A 23431-nucleotide genomic window follows, 5' to 3' on the forward strand; every position below is an offset into this window, starting at 1 on the left:
GGGTCCTCAGCCGGGACCCTGTTTCCCTCCAGGAATGAGACACCTAATCCAGGAAGGCCAAATGCCCTCCCTCTGGTGAATTCGTAGGACCTGTAGTAGCTTCCTAGGGCTGCCATAACCAATTACCACAAACTGGGTGGCTTGAAACAACAGAAATGTATTCCCTCGGAGCTCTGGAGGCCAGAGGCCTGAAATCACGGTGTTGACAAGGCTGTTCCTGCTGAAAGCTCTGGGGGAGGGTCTGCTCCCTGCCTCTCTCTTAGCTTCTGGTGGTTGCCAGACATCCTTGGCAACGCTGCCTTGTAGTGCGTCCCTCCAGTCTCTGGCCCTGTTGCCACATGGCTCTCTATCTTCTCCCTGTGTGTTTCTGTGTCTTCACGTGGCACTCTCCTCTCTTCTTAAAAAGGCACCAGTCATATTGGATTAAGGGTCCACTCTACTCTGGTATGACCTCATCTCAACTAATTACATCTGCAATGATCTTATTTCCAAGCAAGGTCACATTTTGAGGTAATGGGGACCAAGACTTCAGTAAAACTTTTGAGGGGACACAATTTAACCCATCACAGCGCCCTATGCCATCTCCCTAACTCCGATCCTGCCACAGGCTTCATACACCAACGCAGCATCTTCCATGGACTCCCGAGCATAGATGGGGATGGAAGGCTGATTGAAACCAGCTGGAGGAGACTTTCCCCACAGAAAAAATGTCCAACTTCCTAGAGAGCCCACACTTATTCTTGCATTTGATTATATCTACTGTCATTTTAAAGCTGGAATTATTAGAACTCTTAGAAAAATTGTGTCTGAATTTGGTTTGTTGGGGAAGCTCCTTGGGGCCATTCTTCAGCCCAGATTTGGGGTGTTAATGTGGCATCATCACTCCTACAGGTTTTGGCAGTAGATCTCCCCAGGTCTGCTACCTGGAAGACCCTGCAAGGTTCCGAGCTGAGTGTGAAGTGCGGAGCTGGCAGTGACATCGTGAGTATCGTCACCCAGTGGAAGTTGGGAGTGCATTCTCCAACCACTGCCCCTTCCAGGAGTTGTTCATTTTTTCCCACGTTGACAGCAAGCTCTTTTCTCTCACTGCCTTCAGGGCTATCTCCCCTGAGTAAGTGGATATGAAAAACCTGAAAAGTCCTGTCCAGCCCAAGCCCTCACCAGGTGTCAGGGAGCCTCCCTTGACACTTGCAGAGAGCAGCTTTTGGTTGATTTTTGGGGAAGATTTATTTTCCAGTGTGAGACGCTTCCCTGAAGCAAGAAAGTACACTGTCATTCCTTTTCCTTCCTTCCCAGCCCTACTGCAGCTTCCCCTCCAGCCCTCTCAGAGCATGTCAGAGCCAGCTCTGGGTTACATCTACCTAGATAGGCCAACAAAGAGAAAATTTGCAATTTTCACCTTCCTTGGCTAGCTCCTTAACAATATTACCTTCCTGTAATTCCATGTGATGAATGGGTCTGATGGGATAATAGTAGCTACATCCTCTATCTTTTATTTAATGGAAAATGGCAGTGGCTTAAATATGTAAGGGTTTCTCTCTCTTATAAAAAAAAAATCTGGAAGTAGCCAATCCAGAGCTAGTATGATAGCTCACTGGGGGAGCTCCTTCTGTCTTCCTGCTCTGCAGCACATGTTTCCAGCCTCACAGTCACCTCAAGGTCCAACATAACTGTTGGAGCTCCAGCCATCATGTCCACTTTCCAGGCAGTAGAAAGGAGAAAGGGCAAAAGGGATGCAACTCCAAGCTGAGTTGATGACCTTCAAGGAGCCGTCTGAGAAGTCCCAGATAACATTCTGTTTACATCTTCTGACAAGCCAGAATCCCTTTGGTGATTGGATTGGAATTGCATTGAATTTGTTACCGAATGTGAAGAGTGTTAGCATCTTTACATCCCAACTTCTGGAAAGTTATCCTAATGTACGTACTCTCTTGAGATCAACTATACTGTCTCCATAGACCAAACTGGACATTTATCAAAGAAGAAGAAGAAAAATGTTCACTGCTCATCCTGAGTGCTAATAGAACTTTCAGGCACTTTGTACTCAGAGTACTGTTTTTTTTTATTTTTTATTTATTTAGTTTTTTGGCTGCATCGGGTCTTAGTTGCAGCACACGGGATCTTTCATTGCAGCGCGCGGGCTCTTCGTTTTGGTACGCAGGCTTCTCTCTAGTTGTGGCGTGCGGGTTTTCTCTTCTCTAGTTGTGGTGTGTGGGTTCCAGAGCGCATGGGCTCTGTAGTTTGCAGCACGCAGGCTCTCTAGTTGAGGCGAGCGAGCTCAGTAGTTGTGGCACACGGGCTTAGTTGCTCCACGGCATGTGGCATTTTAGTTCCCTGACCAAGGATGGAATCCGTGTCCCCTGCATTGGAAGGCGGATTCTTTACCACTGGACCACCAGGGAAGTCCCCAGAGTACTATTTAGTTGGAACTTTATAACAACTCTATGCAATGGAATCATTAATCCTATTTACCTTGTAAAAACAATTAAACCTCAGGAAAGTTCAGGGACTTGTTCACACAGTGTATAAGTAGAAGTGGGGGGACTCAACTGCAGTTTTCCAGTGTCCTTTCCACTGAGTTACACAGTGTACATCCCATCAAACACTAGAGAGAGATTTATCTTTTTCTTTTCGTGGAACTTTCTAAAAGCATTTGCTTCCTGGGAGGGAAATATATCCATCAATTTACTAGCTGGGTGGACCTTAGGAAAGAAAGCCTGAGGACTGTTGCAAGCATTAAACAAAATCATGTATCTAGAGCACAGTTTAGACAATGCCTAGTATACGTGAAAAAGTTATCGTTAAAAGGGTAAAGCCCATCAGTGTATATTTTGGAAAGGAAGTTGTACCGGTAGCTGTGCTAGGTGCTGGCACTAAATATGAAAACCGGGTAACTGCACGCGAAGCGGCCATGTCAACCAGGTTTATCCTGGGCCACGGCCAGGCCATCCCTACCCCACCCTGTTACCCCCACTGCCAGCGTTTCTACTTTGGTAGAGGCAGTGTTGCCGAGTGGCCAGGGGTGTGGGCTGAGGCTGCCAGCCTGGACGTGAACGCCTGCACCACCACTTACCGACTGCGTCACCTTCGTGAGTTATCTAACCACTCCCTGCCTCAGTTTCTTCATCCGTGAATGGGGATACCAGCAAGAGTAGCCACATCCTCGGGATGTTGTCAGGATTGAAAGAATTTGCACAGGTAAAGCACGAAGGACAGTACTCGGATGTAATACGTACTGCGTGTCTGAGATGAAGATGTTGGCCGTCGATACGTAGCAGTTCTTTGTGACTCTAGCAGGTGCTGGCCACATTCCATGGCCTGGGAAGAGGAGAAGTCTGAGGATTGTTGACTGTTCCCCTGCTCTCTCTCCCTCTGTCACAGGGCGAGCTCTTCCTGAACGGCCAAATGTGCAGAATTGTGCAGCGGGAGCTCTTATTTGACCTGGGCGTGGCCTACGGCATTGACTGTCTACTGATCGACCCCACCCTGGGGGGCCGCTGTGATACTTTTACCACGTTCGATGTCTCGGTCAGTCCTAAAACCACTACTGTAGTAAGGGAACCTTGGGCCAAGGAACAGCCCTCATGGGTTGTGGGACCCTGCTGTGAAGCCACAGAGGGCTGGTCCCCAGTGAACACAGGACCCAAGGGATCAGAGCGCCACATAACAGTGCTCTTCAGATTCAGAATCAACAACGTCTCCTTAGTCCCGTACGAGCCTCGCCCGCGCTCATTTATCCACCCACACACCCATCCATCCATCCCCTGCCATTAAGGAAACAGTTGTTGGGAAGCAACTGTGTGCCGCTGTTCTACCAGCCATTTTCAAGCCCGCCCACCCATTCAGTCATTCCCTTAACCATTCTACAAGCACTTTTTGAGCCTCTGCCAGAAAAAACCATGAGAAGTGCCGTACTTGACAGGGTATGACTACAAAAGTGGCAGTTTCATGTGGTTCGATCTAATACATGCCACCATCCCTCCATTCATTTGCTCATTCATTAACACTGACTGAACTTCCGTCCCGGGTCCTGCACTGTATGAGGCGAGTGTACATCTCACACACATTCATCCACCCAGTGCCATTTATTGACCTTTGAGCCTGTTTGGCTCAGTGCTCATCTTACCCCTCTCCAATAGTAGAAGCAGTTATCATCTGCTCTATTATGCAAACTTGTAAATTGAGTCTCAAAGAGGTGAAGTGACTTACATGGCAAAGTCTGTCACCAGTTGATTTCTGTACCGGGCAACTTGTAATCATTCAATAAATATCCCAAATTACTAGGATAACAGCCAGAGTAGGAGATGAAAAACCAGTTGTTAATTTCTTCACTTTCAAAGTATATATACAGATATTTTTTTCAATCGTTTTTCCTCACCCATCAATGCCCTGAAAATCAAATAGCAACAAGAATTAGTATCCCTGTTTTATAGATCAGAAGACTAAGGATCAAAGAATGTGATTAGCTAGAACAACTACAGCTGATTTATAATGGAACTGACACCTGCATCCACGTTTCCCACTGCTGCTATACCGTGTGCCTCTGTGACCCCGCCCTCGTCCACTGCCATCTAACAGGGAATTTTTACCTCAAAAAACTAGACTAAGGAATTGAGGTCCACGACATACCTTCAGAATTCTCTATGGCAAAGTTACAGAGTGTTTGCTTTTATATTCTTGATCATAGCCAGAATCTTAAGATTAATTAAGTTCTTAGTCACATAATCAAGGCATTAACCTGGGGCATTCCTTGTGTTTCCCAATATTCTGGATTTTTAAGTGTTTCTTTTCTTGCGTACTAGGGGAACTGTGGGAGCTGTGTTCATACTCCCAGCTGCCCCAGGTGGACTAAACCAAAGGTAATTATGAACACAGTGATAACGTTTGGAGGGTGATAGGTTTGTTTCTCTATCAGACCCCAGTCTCCTGGTAGCTATGAGTGTGCATGCGTGTGCATCTGCAAGTGTGTTATAACTGTGTGTAATTAGTTTATGTCTCTCTTTCAACAATCAGGCCAGTGGGATTAGAGATGAACATTCTTAGCCCAGGCAGCCTGTCAACCCACTATCCATCTTTTAAGAACTGTCTAGGAGAGTCATGGGATTACAGACCTAGAAGGGGTTGCAAAGATAATTATAATTATAAAAATAATAGTTGTATTTTGTTGGTTGCTGTTCATGTCCCCGGCTCTGTGCTGGCCCCTTTATTCTGACATTATCCCTATTCTCCATTATAATACCTATAGAAAAATATATTACCTCCACTTACAACAGATGAGCCTCAGAGAGGATAAGCAATCAGCCCAAGGCCACACAGCTAGTAAGGAGCAAAGCTAGGATTAGAGCCCAGCATGCAATGTAAGAGTAATGGTTAAGCCAATGAAATTTGGGGTCCACAGTTATGGGGTCAAATCTCGTGGGTAATCTTTGGCAAGTCATTTTATATGTTTTTGCCTCTGCAAAATGGAGCTAATAACAGTTCTGTGTGTGATTATTAGGAAAAGTAAGTTTTTAAATGTGGGTACAGAGCCTGGCACATAGCAAGTGCTCATTAAGTATTAGTTTTAGTACTTACTCCAAAGCCAAGCTCTTTCTACTCTACCAGTAACCCCTCTTACAGAAACACCCCTACAAAATGAACTGTAACCCCATACCCTCTCTACTGATGTTCCTGGGGCCAGGCCACAGACCCCTCTCCTGATAGAAAGCCACCTCTTTCCCACTCCCTTCTCAGGCAATCACACCTTTTGCAAACAGCTCTAAGGGTTAAGATGGGGAGAAATCTTCTTTCTGTGGACTCCACCTCTGCCCCCTCCCCCATTCATTTGTCTCTCTACACCCCTAAGAAGAGAATTCCCTGTACAGGGCTCATGACCGTTGAGTCCCATTTTCTACTTGGGCAGTACCCGGGATTCCCCACTGGGGGCGCACTAGAGCCCAAGAGCCCAAGGGGATGGAAGGTGGAGGGATGGTTCAATCTCTTCCTTTAGGGTGAGAAGCGGAAGTGTCTGTACGACTTGCCCTTCAGGAGGAACCTGGAAGGCTGCAAGCAGCAGTGCACCCTGGTGATACAGCTCCCCAAGTGCTGCAAGGGCTACTTCTGGCCAGACTGTCAGGGTAAGGGAGCCTCTTACTGCCTTGCAATTCTGAAATGATTGTACAATCACTGTGGAGCATTTGAAAGTACTGTATGGGGGACCGGGGGGGGTGGGGCACGGGGAGCAGGGGAGTATATCACTCTTCATGATTCTGCTAAGAAAAGATCCAAAAGCAATTATTCTGAAGAGCTGTGCAGCTTTCCTTCTCCTTTTTTTTTTTTCTTGTCATATTTGGTTTTTACAGAGTTGAGATTCTACTGTGCATAGATTGTAAATCGTGTCATGCTTTTCTGCTTGACGTTATAGCATAAGACATTTCCCATGGGGTTAGAAACACCATATTTCACTTCTGACACCAGTCTATGATACTGACAAGCATGCTAGTTTAAACGCGTCTAAAGACATCTACCTTGGCAGGTTGCTATACCAATGTGATATGAATGGGCCATTATTTCCTGAAATCTCCCGTTATGTGTAACATCGCCCTCCCTCCCTCATCTCACCCTTTCAGGAAAGGGCTCCTGAAACCCCTTTGTCTAGATACGACTTCTAGCCAATAACGCAGCAGCAAAAGCATAACAAATGCCATAGAACTTCCCATCCACCATGCATTGATTTAAGTGGGCACATGTATTGAGTGCTACTTCCCATATATGGGAACATCTGAACCTCACAGCAACCCCTAAGCAGTAGGTTCCATTGTCATCCCCATTTTACAGATGATGAAATCAGGCACAGATTGGATAAGAAGCACGTTTAAGGTCCCATAGTATGTTTCCAGAAGCCATGGTTTTAAGTACCATGCATACTCCATTCATCATGGTCCAGTTGAGAAAATTCTGGGCTGGGAGTCCACGCAATCACTCAGCCTCCACTCCACTGTCCATCACTAAAGCACAGACCATTGATAAAAGTCAGTGTCATCCCTTACATTTGTTCAGCGCTTTATATTTTCAAATGCTCTTGGTTACAGTGTCTCATCTGATCCTTAGAGTGGGTACTCTGTCATCACCCTCCCCCTCCTCCTCTAGAGCTAAGAGAACCGAAGCTCAGAGCAAGTTCATTATTCAGCCCAGATCAACACAAATCCAGGTCTCCTGACCCCCAAATACAGTGCACAGTTCAGTATATTGCTCTGCCAGTCCTATTAGATAGATAGATAGATAGATAGATAGATAGATAGATTTTTTTTTTTTTTTTTTTTTTTTTTTTTGCGGTACGTGGGCCTCTCACTGTTGTGGCCTCTCCCGTCGCGGAGCACAGGCTCCGGACGCGCAGGCTCAGCAGCCATGGCTCACGGGCCCAGCCACTCCGCGGCATGTGGGATCTTCCCGGACTGCGGCACGAACCCGTGTCCCCTGCATCGGCAGGCAGACTCTCAACCACTGCGCTACCAGGGAAGCCCCCCTATCAGATATAGTTAAGCCATAGGCCAGTGGGTTGCTCTGAACATCCAGTGACACTATGTGGCTATGTCCCCGGGGCCACAGAGGACAGAACCCACAGCTGAGGACGGTTTAGCAGCATGTTCACAAAGGCGCTGAGCTGCTCTGGGTCTGGGGAGGCTGTTGAGTCACTGCTGTTTCATCTCTTCCAGCCTGCCCTGGAGGACCAGATACCCCATGTAACAACCGGGGTGTCTGCCTCGATCAGTACTCACCCGCGGGACAGTGTAAATGCAACACCGGCTTCAACGGGACAGCGTGTGAGCTGTGCTGGCCAGGGAGATTCGGGCCTGACTGTCAGCGTATGTGGCACCCACTCCCCTGAGCTCCTGCCTGTCATTCGGCTCTGTGCTCCCTGCCCCAATGCACACCATCCACCTGAGCTGGAAGCATCCTTCTTCCTCTCTTTCCCGGCCACCCACCTCCCACCTGCCTGCCCTCACATGCTTTTTTCCTCCTTGGATATATTCCCAGTTTCCATCCACTGAAAGAGCCTCCCCTCTAGAAGTGAAACTCACAACCCCTGCAGCCACCAAGGCAAGCTGTGGCCGACCAACACTCATTCAGTCATTCTACTATCACATATATGCTGAGTCCTTACTAATGTTGACAGCTAATGTGTGTGGAGTGCCTGCTATGTGCCAGGCAGGTATGTTGTACCATCTAATCCTCACAACAAGCCTCTGAGGTGGGTACTCTTTATCATCCCCACTTAGCAGATGAAGAAGCTGAGGCACAAAGAGGCTTAGTGACTTGACCAAAAGCCAGGAATGGTTCTAAGTTATAGAACTTAGCTTTCAAAATCCCAGCTTTCAAGGAGTGTACATTCAAAGGGAGGAAACAAAGATGACAGAAACAAAAATAGATAGAAAGGCATAAAGAAGATGAAGCAGATGAAGGGAATCGAGATAGAAAGGAGGCACTGGTCCAGAAGACATCTCATGAAATATTTGAGTAGAGACCTAACAGAGGTGAGGGGGCCAGGAGTGGGACTGTCAATAGCAGCTCTGTCCGGTCAGATTTCAGTGACGATGGAAATGCTCTGTGACTCCGCCACGAGGAGTGGTAGCCGCTAGCCACAAGTGGATGTTGAGTACTCAAAACCTGTGACTAAGGAACTGAGTTTTGGTTTTTTTAATTAGTTTACATTTAGATAGCCACGTGTGATGAGTGGCTGCTCTGATGGACAGTGCAGGCTAGAGGAATGGCTTTCCTGGAAGAGAGACAAGCAAGTGCAAAGGCCCTGAGGCAGGCATGGGCTTGGCTTGCAAGGAACAGCAGAGCGGCCAAGGTGGCTGAGCAGGGTGGGCAAAGAAGAGGGAGAAAGGGAGAAGAAGGAATCTGAAGGTCGCCAGGGGCCAGATAACATAGGAGCTTCTTGCCCAGAGACAGGTCTTCAGCGTCTAATCTAAGTGTGATGGCGGCCAGTAAAGGATTGTGAATGGGGGGCGGGGGGGTTGTCCTGAGCAGATTGGAAAGGACCACCCCAGCTGCCCCGTGGAGAGTGCACCATGGGAGCGCACGAGCAGAAGCAGGGCCAGCTTTGGGGAGGCTAATGCCACGTTCTGGGTGAGAGCCGGTGATGCCGTGGGCTAGAGTGGTGCTGCTGGAGGTGGTAAGAAGCAGAAGGATTGGTATATTTCTTGAAGGTTTGACCATTCAGTCCCTTTCTCTGTTAGGAGGCCCAGATGATGTTCCCTCCCCCTACTGTTCAGTTACATACCATGATACCCTCTACTTCTGTGTTTACAACAATCACTGTATTTATAATTACATGTTCGATAACCAGGTACTGCTAGACTGTAAGCTCCCTGAGAACAGGGACCTTATGTCTTGGGTTTTCTGCTGTAACCTCATTGCCTGGGAGTGTCTGCCTCATGATAGCCGCTGAATTGGTTATTTTTTGAAAGTCTGAATGAATGAGTGAATGGACGTGGATAAACACGGTGCCTTCCGAACCAGCAGCACAGCCAGCATGTGGTCGGTGGGCTTGGTTGACTGGGTTTCAATCCCTGACCTCTGCTGACTGATCACACTCCAACTCGCTCCACAGCCTGTGGCTGCTCGGACCACGGACAGTGCCACGACGGGATCACGGGCTCTGGGCAGTGCGTCTGTGAAACGGGGTGGACGGGCCGCTTCTGTGACACGCAGACAGGTCTGTCCTGGGGGCGGCCACCTGCCGGCAGCCCTGTGCTGCAGCGGACCCTGCCGGAGAGCGGCCGACTGAGGGTGGGGGTCTTAGCGACATCGGAAAGAAACAACAAAGCAGGGGTTCCCTTTTCCACGAGGAATAGATGACTTGGCTGTGTGGCCCCAGGGTCCAGAGATCTGGTGACGTGAAGGAAACTAGATGACACGATTTAACTCAAACCCATGAAACCAGCATGCAGTCCTGTCAATCATGGAAGGACCCACCTCAAGCAAAGTATACGGGATTGGGCAGGAAGGGTCCCTCGGGATCGTGGTCCAGGCCCAGATGTGTGCAGACACAGAGGTGAAGGGTTTCACAGCAAACGTGCTGTTCCCTGGAGTCCAGGATATGACCCCTGATTCAGCTGCGTATTAGACAAACGGCCGCAGCTAAGCCACCCTCTCCGAGGCTTGATGCTCGTCCGAAGAAAGAGAGCCTGTTGCACGGCTTTCGGGGGAGGATTGTTGTGAGGGTCGGGGTCATGGCTTCGGGGTGTCCGGTGCATGTGGGGCACTCAGAAACAGTAGCTTCCATTATCACCATCCGTCATTGTCATCCTTGTCATGACCTTGGTCCTTACCGAGCTGTCAGTTTTCTGAGGCCTCCCTTGAAGCCCAAGCCTCGTGTTCCGGTCAAAGGTTGAATCCTCCAATGTAAAGCACTGTCACTTCATCCTCCCTGGGGGCAGAAGGGCAGGACCAAGCTCTTCCTGTGGGCATCAGCATCCTGAAGCTCCAGCAGCCCAGCAGTCCCCTTAACTTCAGTTCTTCCCCCTCTTCTCTCCCCGGTCCTCCTCCCGTGGCTTCATGCTGCCTCCTGATACTGCAGCCCCTTCCAGCCACCAAAGCCCCAGACTTCTCCCAGGCTCTGCAGCGCCCACAGAAGGCCTTGGAATTTCTCCTCCAATTTAACCATCTCCTCTGGAACCCCATGCCCTTAGGGCCAAAGAGCTAATCTGCTAAGTTCACCCTTGCTAGCGGACTTTGAGGTATAAAGTGTTCATTGGTTGCCCCTAATGGTAACATATTTGCATTTTAATCTGGATAACATTTCAGAAGTAATGTCTTAATAATACAAAGGAGTGATTCCGGAATCTCAGAATCTCCAGGCTGGGAGGGACCTTAGCAAATCACCCCGTCCACCTGCCATAAGGGGCCACTTTTGAAACACAGTGGCAGGCCAGATGGGGTCTCAGGAAGATGCCTTAGGTGGGTCCCAACCCTTCACATCATGGTGTGGAATGAATGGTGACCTCTTTCTTTGCAGTTCTGCCCCTCGTGTGCATGCCTCCTTGTTCTGCTCATGCCACCTGTAAGGAGAACAACACGTGTGAGTGTAACCTGAATTATGAAGGGGACGGAATAACATGTACAGGTAGGTCCCATCCGTGCATGGGTGGAATAGCAGCGAGGTGCTAGGAGCAGAGCGGCTCTTGGTCAGGGTGCCTGGGCTCCATCCCGGCCCTTCTGCTTCCTGCTCGGACTGCTTCGGCAATACCCACCCTCTCTGCGACTCAGTTTTCCTCGATGCGTTTGCTCATGCCTGACCTGCCCACTTCCCAGGTCATGACTTTGAAACTGCTTTGCCAACTGTGATGCACTTTGTTTTATGGTATTTCTGTGACTTTACAGATAATCCAGTCTTACTTCAAAAAAATTGAGAAACTATACTACAGTATTTAAAAAACAACAGTGAAACCTACACATGCTCTCACCACTCGGTGAGAACCACTTTGAACACTGAAATGTCTCTGTCTCTAGTAGTTACAATATAGGTTCAGCCACACAGAGACCCAAATGAACAGTGGCACAAACAAGGCAGATGTTTAAATGTTTATTTTTATCTCTTATAGCAGTTTGCATGGAGGCATCCAGGGCTAACATGGGGTTTCACTCTGAAAGGTCACCTGGGGGCCCAGACTCCTTCTATCTTGTTGCTCTGCCATCGTTCACTTGCCTGGCCCAAGATGGTCACTACCAAAGCACATCCCAGGCAGCAGGATAGAGAGGGAGAGAGAGGAGGCAAACCTCCTCCCTTTAAGGACACACCTAGAAGAGGCTAAAATCCTGTCTGCTTCCACCCCAGTGGCTGGAACCTCATCATCTGTCACACCTAGGACAGGGCAGCCTGGGAAATGTAGTCTTCAGTTGGACAACCATGAAGCCCAGCTGAAAATCTACTACTATAGAAAAAGAAGACAATAGGTACTGGGGGGAAGCTACTAGTCCTGGGCACGCATACTTTCTAACTGCTCTCATGAGTAGATCTTCATATAGAGATATATACTTTCTTTACAGAACTGAGATCTTGCTATACCTGTTGTTCTGTGATCTGCTACGAGGCAGTCTAGAAGTAGCTCAGCAACAGCAGTGGCAGCAAAGACCCAGGTTCTGTCTTTCTGCTCTGCCAGCCTTAGGCCGAGGCCTTTTGTCCTCATGTTCATGCTCTCAGGGTCTCAAGTGGCTGCCACCACTCTAGCCAAAAAGTCAGACGAGAGAAATCGGAGCGCTTTCCAGCTACTCCTGAGGCTGGAGCTAATCTACTATTAGGTTGAAATTTGGGGGATCAAGAAAACAAAGGTTAAGGGGCACACAAAACAGTGGGGAAAGTGCAGGCTTTGGAGTCAAACCAACCTGGCTTTAAATCCCAGCCCCTCCACGTTGTAGCTGGTTTGCCTTTGTCAGGTCAGTTAAGCTCTGAGTTTCCATTTGTTAATCTGCAGAATGGGGGTAACAATGTCTATGTCACAAGGTGCTCACTAGTGCACTAACCCTACACACACACGCGCGCGTGCGCACGCGACTATGTCCTAACACTAAAAAGCCAAACTCATTAGAAAACTACTACCAAAGTAAAGTATGTGATTAAAAAAAAGAGCAGAGGTAGACAGATGTCACCAGGCCTGGTCTATGAGGGTGTTCGCCACAGGACACTAGTGTTGGCAAATGCAGCACAGAGGCCACCAGGCACAGGGAGAGAAGGCACTGCAATGTTGGAGCCCGTTGTCTCGCCCAGCGCCACTGGTCCTGGGGTGACCCACACCTCCATCTGAAGCCTGTGTTACACAGAGCGTGGTTCATTGAGCCCTTGTCCTCTGCTCTTGCAGTTGTGGATTTCTGCAAACAGTACAACGGGGGGTGTGCAAAGGTCGCCAAGTGCTCCCAGAAGGGCACGAAGGTCTCCTGCAGCTGTCAGAAGGGCTACCAGGGAGATGGCCACAGCTGCACGGAGATAGACCCCTGTGCGGACGGCCTCAATGGCGGATGTCATGAGCATGCCACGTGCCAGATGACCGGCCCGGTGAGTCTCATCTCCCCGGGGAAATTGGGGGTGGGGAGCCCTCGTGCCTCGCTCAGCCTTGCTTCTCTACTCGGGTTACCGTTGGCCTCTTCCTAAGCCTTCTTCCCACGTGAGTCTATTTCTTGTTAAGTCGGCGGGCTAAATACGAAGGGGTAGAAAAAGGACCTTTACTGGAAAGGCTGGTGAAGTCCACATGAAGTCTGTTGTTTAGTTAATCATAATACACCAACACTAACTTTTTAGTTTTGACAATGAACTATGGTTTTGGAAGATGTTAACGTTAGGAGAAACTGAGTGGAGGATATAAGGAGACTCTCTCTCTGCAACTTTTCTCTAAATCTAAAATTATTCCAAATAAAAATTAATTAAAACCGAAAAAGGTGGTAAGAGGTGGCAGGAAAAGTGCAGTTTGGGCACTCACTCAGGTCTTTCTAGAATGGAATCAGTGCCCTGTTGCCCCATTTCTCTGGTGGGAAGGAAAGATGGTGGGAGATGATGTCAATTATATTATAGTTATAAACATGAACTCAGAGTCAGGCAGCCTTTGAGTCTTTGTTCCTGGCCTGACACGCTGTGTGGTCTGGGGCTGGCTGCTTAACCTCTCTGAACCTCAGTTTCCTCATTCACAAAGTGGGCCTCATAATACTGCGAACCTCACAGGATTGTTGTGGACGTTAAATGGGATCATTCATTGACTCAACAAACGGTCATCAAGCACCTACTTTGTGCTGTTGTAGCTGCCAAGGATGTAGCGATCAAAAGCTTATACACGAGTAGGGGGAGGGGGCATCTTCAGTACAGAAATGAGTGTACAAGATACCTTCAGAGAGGGCCAAGAGTCAGGAGGAACAAAAATCAGGCCAGTGTGATAAAAAGGGACCGGGAGTCAGGGAAGCGACATCTGAGCTGAGATGTAAAGGAGGACATTCCATCCTGAGCCTGTGCAAAAGCAAGACGGAGCAGTAACTCAGTCCCCACCGGACCGGACAGGCATGTTTCTTACCCTTCTGAGCACCTCCTGTGCTGGATGGTGGCCCGCGGAGCACATGGGGTTCTGGGGGCCCAGAGAAGGGCCTTTTTCATCTTTCCCACTCTTCCCTCCCAGGGCAAGCACAAGTGTGAATGTAAACGTCATTACGTGGGAGACGGGCTGGACTGTGAACTGGAGCAGCTGCCCATCGACCGCTGCCTGCAGGACAATGGGCAGTGCCACGCCGACGCTGACTGTGCTGACCTCCACTTCCAAGGTCAGTGGCCCGAAGCACCTGGCCTCAGGCATGGGGAAGGGACCTCTGCAAGAGCAAAGGGTCAGGGACTTCCCTAGTGGTGCAGTGGTTGGGACTTCGCCTTCCAGTGCAGGGGGGTGAGTTCGATCCCTGGTAGGGGAGCTAGGATCCCACATGCCTCAAGGCCAAAAAAGCAAAACGTAAAGCAGAAGAAATGTTGTAACAAATCCAATAAAGACTTCAAAAGTGGTCCACATCAGGAAAAAAAAATCTTAAAAAACAAACTGGGACCAAACAGCCCATGCATTGCCCAGGACCCAGCGGAGGCTGACATCAAGCACATCGAGGGTTCGGATTTCAACATACAAATTTGTGGGGGACACAGACATTCAGTCCCTATCACGCATCAAGTCCTAAGACACCTCAAGTCCATTTTGGGGATGAAGTGGAGGAAATATAAGCAGGAGAAATACACAGGAGATACGACAAATATATGACACTGTCTCTTCTTGCAAGGAGATTCCCAATGGAGTTGAGGACATTTTTTAATCAATAAGACCGGGGGAAGAAAGGTAATAAGACAGAAGATAGCGATTTATCTCATGCTGATGGTGCAACTGAAGGGAGAGAGCAAGCTGGTTAGAGAAAAATTGGAAGCAGGGACTCAAGCAGATATTTGTACACCCACGTTCACAGCAGCATTATTCACAACAGCCAAAAGGCAGAAACAACTGAAATGTTCAACCTATGGACGGATAGATAAAATGCAGTATACAGTGGGACATTACTCACCCTATAAAAGGAATGAAATTCTGTACATGCTACAGCGTCCATGAACCTTGAAAACATGCGCCATGAAATAAGCCAGACACAAAAGGACAAACATTGTACTCTTCCACAGACAGAAGGTACCTATAATAGGCAAATTCAGAGAGACAGAAGGAAGGATAGAGGTTACTGAAGGGTGGGGAGAGGGGCTCATTCTTTAATGGGTACAAAGTTTCTGTTTGGGATGATGGAAACATTCTAGAAATGGATAGTGGTCATGATTGCACATGTAAATGTACTTAATGCCACGGAATTGTACACTTAAAGTGGTCAAGAGGCGAATTTTATGTTATGTGTATTTTACCGCAGTAAATTTTTTTTAAAAAAGAATAGAGAAGGGAAGGATCTCTGGGTGGGATGAGAGAGGGAATCCCAGGGAGCTGAATAGAGGCCTGGGGCTACAGTAGACGCTTGAAAGATGCTGGAGTTGAGCTATGCACAGAAGAGCTGGCAAGACTTTCTGCTGGGAGGACTCAGGGACAGCAGTTATCAGGGGTCAGCTGAGAAGGACGAGGCGATGGTGGGAGGGACAGCATAGTATCAAGGCTATGACCCCAAGGTAACAGGATCTCTGCGGGGAAGAGGAGTAAGATGAGGGAGAAAAGGGCACACCGTGGACATGGAGAGTGAAGAAAAGGAAAGGGTCAACCATAATGTAAGGTTTCCATCTCGAGAGACCAACCCAGTGGTGGTGTTAAAGCAGTCTGGGAGTGGGGGGCCCAAGAATTTTGAAAGCTTTGCTGGGGACAGTCTATGTTCAAGGTGATGATGGATCTTCCAAGTTCTATTTCAAGGTGATGGTGGGACTTCAAAGCAGGGAGATTCTGTAGGCGGTTGTTATTTAGGATGGGGTCAAGAATGAGCAGTTGGGACCAGGGACGTTGATTCATGAGTCATTTGCCAGGAGGAGTGTGGAGTCAAGAGGTGCTTGGCTTTTTTCTTTAGGGCGCGATTCATTCAGCCAGTCCTGCCTGTTCCCACAACTCACTGAATCTATTCAGTTCGTGGAACATCGCCCATCTTCTCCAGGGGGGTTTTCTCTTCTACTTTTTATGAATACTGAGACAGTGATGGTAGTGATATTAAGTGACTGAGCGTCACACTGGACCCACCTTCTGTTGTGGCTGAGTGGTTACCCTTAAGACGACGAGATGGCATTGGGATGCCTCAGCTGTCCCGGTGGGCAGGCTACGGCGGCATCCCACACTCAGGAGGAAGTGCCTACTCTCACACAGTTCCGAGGAGGGCAAACTCACACAGCCTCTGTGGCATCCAATTCGGCAGTGTGTGCAGAGAGCCTCATGACATTCAAGGGACACATCCTATTGAAATAATCTAAGAATTGAATAACGGGAAACATACCATCCCAGCATTACCTAACATCACAAAAAATTAGAAATAACAAATATCTAACAGTAAAGGATGATCAAATATACTGCTATATCCACTCAAGGGCACTATTAAGAATTGTGGGAACTTCCCTGGTGGCGCAGTGGTTAAGAATCCGCCTGCCAGTGCAGGGGACACGGGTTCGAGCCCTGGTCCGGGAAGATCCCACATGCCGCGTAGCCACTAAACCCATGTGCCCCAACTACTGAGCCTGTGCTCTACAGCCCGCGAGCCACAACTACTGAGCCCGCGCACCACAACTACTGAAGCCCACACACCCTAGAGCCCGCACGCTGCAGCTACTGAGCCCATGTGCTGCAACTACTGAGCCCACGTGCTGCAACTACTGAAGTCCGCATGCCTAGGGCCCGTGTTCCGCAACAAGGGAAGCCTGCGCACTGCAGCGAAGAGCAGCCCCCGCTCGCTGCAACTAGAGAAAGCCTGTGCACAGCAACAAAGACCCAGCGCAGCCAAAAAATAATTAATTTTAAAAAAAGAATCGTGTTGACTTGGGAAGGAGACAAGGCTAAACACCTTTCCGTCCTTCCCCAAGCTGTTATATTGGTAAGTGTTTATATTTCAGGTGTGGCTGACAAGATTACATGGCCTGTGGATGAATATACTATTGTCTGCGGTCAAAGAAGAAAATCTTGGGAATTCCCTGGTGGTCCAGTGGTTAGGACCCCTGCAGGGGGCACAGGTTCGATCCCTGGTCAGGGAACTAAGATCCTGCAAGCCGGGCAGCCAAAAAAAAAAAAGAAAGAAAGAAAAAAAATCTTAAACTTCGCTCTTTTGGGGGTAGAAAGTACCGTTTTAGTGGCATTTGATAAAGAACTTGACAATATAAAAATTTGACTTGTTTCTTGAAGTCACATGCATTGGTCTCTGCATTAACTGGTTAAAAAAAAGATACCAACTATTTAAAAAGGATTAAAATCTTCTAGTATCTTAGGGGGAAAATGGCTAGAAAGCTTTTGTAAAGGCATAGTGGCAATCAGAAAACACATGGGGTCCTTGGCAGAAATTCATTTTTATGTATTTTTTTTTCATGGCTGTGAAGTTCACAAAAAGTGTTCAACTAAAAGTGTCAAGGGGAAATTATGTTGCCAGAGAAAATTTATAATATTGGGAAATAATCGTGATTTCACGTTATAAGAAAGATTTCTAAAAACTAAATATGCAGCATACTGCCACACTTGTGGTATATATGTCATGTAAACGGACAGGGAAAAAGACTGGAAGGGTGAAATTACATCAAAATTAAAAGTTACAAAAATAAAAATTCTGTACGGAAGTACATCAGAATGTTAGCCATGGAGTAGTGATTATTTCCAGAGAGCGGGACTGTAGGTGATTTTTGTTCCCCTCTTTTCTTTTCCGTACGGCCCAGATTTCTACCAGACACGTGCTACTTTCATAGTTAGAAAAGAAATAAGTATTTTAAATGACATCTCAAAGGGGAGTGGCATCCCAAGAAACCCTGGGATACGGTCAGCCTTCCACTTTGAAAACCTCTGATGAAAGCACTGCCAGCCAGGGGAGCTGGCCTGGACGATTCCTCTCCTCCCCCTTCTAGATACCACCGCTGGAGTGTTCCATCTACGCTCCCCGCTGGGCCAGTACAAGCTGACCTTTGACAAAGCCAGAGAGGCCTGTACCAAGGAAGCTGCAACCATGGCAACCTACAACCAGCTGTCCTACGCCCAGAAGGTGGGGCCCAGTTGGCGGGCACTGTGCAGGCAGGGTCTTCAGGGGAGGAGATGCAGCTTCCTCTGGACACAGGGGAGACTCAGGCTGTTGCCTTCCTGGAGCGGGGAGTTCAGGGAGCTCCTGGAGCAATAACGATTCGTCATGTCCACCGGGAGTCTACCGTGTGTCAGGCACAGTGTGGGGTGCTTCCCTGACATTACTGTCCATTCTGACAACATCCCTGCAGGTAGGTATTCCTATCTTTTTACAGAGAGGGCAACTGAGGCTCTGAAAGGTAATGTGTCCAATGTCACCCAGCCAAGAAGGGGCAGGTCCAGCATTCCATGTACCCCTGACTCCAAAAGTCTGCTCTCGATCATGACATTCAACCACCAAGGCAGAGGCACAGACTGGGAGTGTGTACCTCATAGATGGAAACCAGAAAGAGATCAGTTAACCACAAGCCTAGGGTCTCCCTGAACCCACAAAGCAGCTGAGTTTTCTGGAATAGCTGGGGCTCTCTTTGTCTGGAGGGGCTGTGAAAGGAGGACATGGGCAGTGCTCCAGCTCTCAGCCACAGCCAGGGAGGAAATGGAGCTCTGGTCAGGGCTACTCTCTTAGCCTCTAAAACCAGAAGCCAATTAGGAAACGTCAGCGACTTTGAGTGACCTGCTAGTGACTGCTCACTGGGAGTAGAGGAGACCACTGTCCATCAGGATGATGTTACTGCCCTCCAACCTCCATCACTACCAGATCCTCAGACCTGACGTTTCTTTACCAAGGAGCAAAGCCTTTGATGCCAGGACCCAGCATCTTGGAGGGTCAGAATTTCTTGTTTCTCCTGCTTGCTGGTTGTATGGCCTTGATCAAGCCATTGAAACCTCTGTCCCACCGGGCATGTTTGTATAAGGACTAAAGGTAATATGGTACAGTGACTGGCACACAGTAGGAACTCAGTTTTTAAGATTAAGAGCTCTGGAGTAGACTGCATGGGTGTGAATCTCAACTCCGCTACTCGCTGGCTGTATGACTTTGAGCAAGTTACTTAACCCTTTTTGCCTCTATTTTCTCAATTATATGATAGAGGTTTTTTTTAAGTTTCTATCTCAAAGGGTTGATATAAGTGTTAAAGGTGCTGACACATGAAAAGCCCTTGCAACAGAACCTGGCCCAGAATAAGCTCTCAATAAGTGTTACAGTGAATGGTGATGGTGAGGATGATGACTGATGATCGGTTACAGTTCTATCAACCCATAAGCAGAAGAATTTGCACCCAGGGAAAAAATAGCTGATTGCAAATCCTTTCTCGAGAGCAGAGGGAAGAAAAATGAGTGTGAAGGACCCGGGCACCTACAGGAAAGAGAAGGCACCACTTTCATCCATCCAATGGCTCAATCAACAAAAATTTAATGAACACCTACTATGTTCCAGGCACGGGGTACAATAGGCAAAATGAGCCATAATTCCAAACTCCATGGAGTTTTCAGTCTGATGGGGGAGTCAGACGTTACCCAAAGAACTCCACAACAAATATGAAATCACAGCTGACCCATGGCCACATCTGTGTCCCTACAGGCCAAGTACCACCTCTGCTCAGCAGGCTGGCTGGACAGTGGGCGAGTAGCCTACCCCACATCCTACTCCTCCCAGAACTGTGGCTCTGGTATCATTGGGATAGTGGACTACGGAACAAGAAACAACAAGAGTGAAATGTGGGATGTCTTCTGCTACCGGATGAAAGGTAACGGCCCACACGCCCCTTTAGATTCCAGGCCACGCAGCTGCTGAGCAGTCCTCAGCCTGGCCAGCCGACCTCCCAGGGTGAGATGGGGCAGCCCAGGCCCCTGCCTCACTGGGGCGGGCCCCCGTGTGCTCCTGCCTTCCAGATGTGAACTGCACCTGCAAGGCAGGCTACGTGGGAGATGGCTTCTCGTGCAGTGGAAATCTGTTGCAGGTCCTGATGTCCTTCCCCTCGCTCACAAACTTCCTGACGGTATGTATGTGCCATGTCTGTTTGCTTTCGCCTCGGGGTGGAGGGGTCGCCTCAAAGCAGGTATTAGAGAGGGGAGTCCTTCAAAGAAGACAGAGGTTCACAGTCATAGTTAAGAGCATGGACACTGACCAAAAAAAAAAAAAAAGGGACTTCCTGGCGGTCCAGTAGTTAAGACCCCACGCTTCCAATGCAGGGGCCGCGGGTTCAATCCCTAGTCAGGGAACTAACATCCCACATGACGTGTGGCGCAGCCAAAAAAAAAAAAAAAAAAGTCTCGAAAGGGCGTGGGCACTGAGCCTCACTGCCTGAGTCTGAAGCTTAGGTTTGCCACTTGGTGCATCACCTTACATGAGTTACTCTCCCTTCTGAGCCTCAGTTTGCTCATTTGTAAAATGGAGATGATGATAGCACCAGTCTCATAGGGGCACTGTGATAAATAGATGACCTAATATTTATAAAGTGCTTAGCCCTGTGGCCAGCAGATGCAAAATGCTATACTGGTATCAGCTGGTATTCTTATCTCTGTGTGCAACTACAGCAGCTTCAGAGTCGGCCCTGGAGGAGTAAGATGCTCTTTTATCTTTGTGGACAGGGTAGGGCACAGTTAGCTAAGTCTACCTGGTGGTCACCCAGTGAGCCAAATTCTCCACACGGGGTCAGCTTGCATTTTGCACTGCACTTTTTTTTTTTTTCTTTTCGGCTGCACCATGCGGCTTGCGGGATCTTACTACCCCAACCAGGGATCGAACCCACACCCTCGGCAGTGAAAGCGCAGAGTCCTAACCACTGGACCACCAGGGAATTCCTGCACTGCACTTAAAGTCACTTTAATATTCTACAAGTCACGTCCAATGAAGAGAAAGCCCCTGTTAGAGAAGGAATTGGTGTTGACTGATGAAAGAACTGAGCTAATAATTTTAATAACAATAGCTAAAATTTCTTACGCACTTCCTTCGCACGGGGCATTGTACTGAGCCCTTTCAGGGCCCTTTTCACTTGGTTCATAGAACATAAGCTCCATAAGGGAAAGGATTTTCTCTGCCTTGTGGCTGGCATATAGTAGGTGCTCAATAAATACTTGCTAGAAGGAATAAATCCTTATGCAACCTTATGAAGTCACTTCTGCTGTTATTCCCATTTTGCAGATAAAGAAACTGAGGCTTAGCAAGGTCAAGGACATAGCCAAGGAGAGGGGACTGAGCATAAGTATAGGGCTTGTAGGAGCAGGGCAGAAGCTAAACCAAGGACCCCACAATGGCGAGCCTTTTTCCACAGACCAAAGGTATCCACCTAACTCGTCTAAAAATTCAGCGTTACCGTAAATACTCTAAAGGTAAACACCCAAACCAATACTTGTGCTGCATGGGAGCTTGGCTTGTGACAGCATCTCAGAGAAAAGACGGTGTAGAACAAAACTCACTGGCTACGTGCCCTTCAGCAAATTATCTTCTCTGGGTGTCAGCGGTACTCTCTGCACAATGACAAAGCTGAACTGGGTAGTGTGACTTTTTAAAATCTGTTCAGTGAGTATTTATTGAGTACTTACAAAGTGCTTCAGATATATCAGTGAACAAAATAGACAAACAATAAACAGAATAAATAAATAAATAGTATTGAAAGCTAGAAGATGATCTAGGCTATGGGGGGTGGGGTGGGGAGGGTAAGGGGAACCACACGGTTCCCATTTTTTTTTTTTTTTTTTGCGTTACACGGGCCTCTCACCACTGTGGCCTCTCCCGTTGTGGAGCACAGGCTCCGGACGCGCAGGCTCAGCGGCCATGGCTCACGGGCGCAGCCGCTCAGCAGCACGTGGGATCTTCCCGGACAGGGGCACGAACCCATGTCCCCTGCATCGGTAGGCGGACTCTCAACCACTGCGCCACCAGGGAAGCCCAGGGTTCCCATTTTGCATAGAGTGATGAGGAAAGGCCTTAGTGAGAAGGTGACACGTGAGTAAAGTGTGAACAGAAGAGAGGAAGTTAACCGTGCAGATTTGGAGGAAGAATCTTCCAGACAGAAGAAACAACCAGGCAAAGGATGAAAGGCAGGAGAGTGCTGGGCAAGCTTGAGGAACGTCAGGGAGGCCAGCGTGGCTGGAACAGAGTGAGCGAGAGGACAGCCGGGCACGGGGTCAGAGGAGCAACAGTCCAGATGGTTTGGGCCTCACGGGCCACTGTAAGGACTTTGGCTTTTCCTCTGGGAGAAGTGGGGGCCCTTGCAGGGTTTTGACAAAAGGAGACTCAAGACTTCACTTAATGTTTCAAACACCACACGGGCTGTCGTGTTGAGAATGGCCTGTGATCTGGCCGTGACTTGGGACCATAGGATTTATTGAGGAAAGGAAATATCCTCCTACAGTCTTCTCAAGGGGCAGTCAGACAGAAGAGCGGACGAGTGGCAGCCTGAGTTGGGACGACCAGCAGGAATATTCCCAGAGGGGTGATGCTACCCTCTCCAGCCACCCCGGTCCCTGCACACCAGGCTGACCCGTCTGACCACCTCCTTCCTCTCCCCAGGAGGTGCTGGCCTATTCCAACAGCTCAGCCAGAGGCCGGGCGTTTCTGAAACACCTGACTGACCTGTCGATCCGAAGCACGCTCTTTGTGCCACAGAACAGCGGGCTGGGGGAAAATGAGGTGAGTTGGGCTCCTGACGTCTGTGCTTTGGGCTAGCGCTTCTAGACAGTATCAGCGGCCTATCACCGCCATAGCGCAAGGCTACAAACGACCCCAGAACGCAGTGGCTTCACATTTATGTAGCTCCAACAGCTGTAGACCGGCTGGCAGTTCTTCCGGGCCAGGCCAGGCGTGCTCGTGTGTCTAAGCCGGGCTGGCCGTCAGGTTACCTAGGCTGGCTTGTCTGGGGCTGTGCTCCGCAGGGCTCTCGTCCTCCAGCAGGCTAGCCCGGGCTTGTGGTGAGAGCAAGCCCAGTCCTGCCGGTGCTTTCTAAGCCCCCGTCTGGTCACATTTGCTAATATGCCACTGGCCCAACAGGTCATGTGGCTGAGCCCAAAGTCAGAGTGGGAGGCCCTCAGATGATGTGGTAAAGAGCAGGGATACGGGGAGGGGTGAAGAACCAGGGCCATGGGGGCAACTGATCTACTACATCAACCTTTTTCATGTCACGGCACACAGAGGAACTGGCAGTGTTTATTCAGCCCACCCACGGGCTCTGACAGCCCAGACCCCACTGAGGGCTGAGAGAAGCAATAGCTCTGCTCACTTGTTACCCACTCAAGACCCATTCCTCCCAGGACACCACTGGGAAGCT

At 48.8% G+C, this 23431-nt stretch overlaps 1 protein-coding gene across 1 annotated transcript in view; it reads left to right on the forward strand.

The window, feature by feature from the left end:
* Positions 1–23431, forward strand: part of STAB2 (stabilin 2) — a 158314-nt gene that overhangs the window by 124878 nt on the left and 10005 nt on the right. Inside the window, exons 52-64 of the mRNA XM_082666494.1 lie at positions 892–981; positions 3382–3528; positions 4803–4859; positions 5990–6116; positions 7695–7844; positions 9596–9700; positions 11003–11110; positions 12843–13036; positions 14142–14283; positions 18056–18189; positions 19744–19909; positions 20055–20161; positions 22678–22797. Of these exons, the coding sequence (XP_082522620.1) occupies positions 892–981; positions 3382–3528; positions 4803–4859; positions 5990–6116; positions 7695–7844; positions 9596–9700; positions 11003–11110; positions 12843–13036; positions 14142–14283; positions 18056–18189; positions 19744–19909; positions 20055–20161; positions 22678–22797 (1647 nt within the window). The remainder of the gene's footprint in view (positions 1–891; positions 982–3381; positions 3529–4802; positions 4860–5989; positions 6117–7694; positions 7845–9595; positions 9701–11002; positions 11111–12842; positions 13037–14141; positions 14284–18055; positions 18190–19743; positions 19910–20054; positions 20162–22677; positions 22798–23431) is intronic.

The sequence above is a fragment of the Grampus griseus genome (assembly GCF_964374135.1).
Source record: "Grampus griseus genome assembly, chromosome: 11".
Classification (NCBI taxonomy): Eukaryota; Metazoa; Chordata; class Mammalia; order Artiodactyla; family Delphinidae; genus Grampus; species Grampus griseus.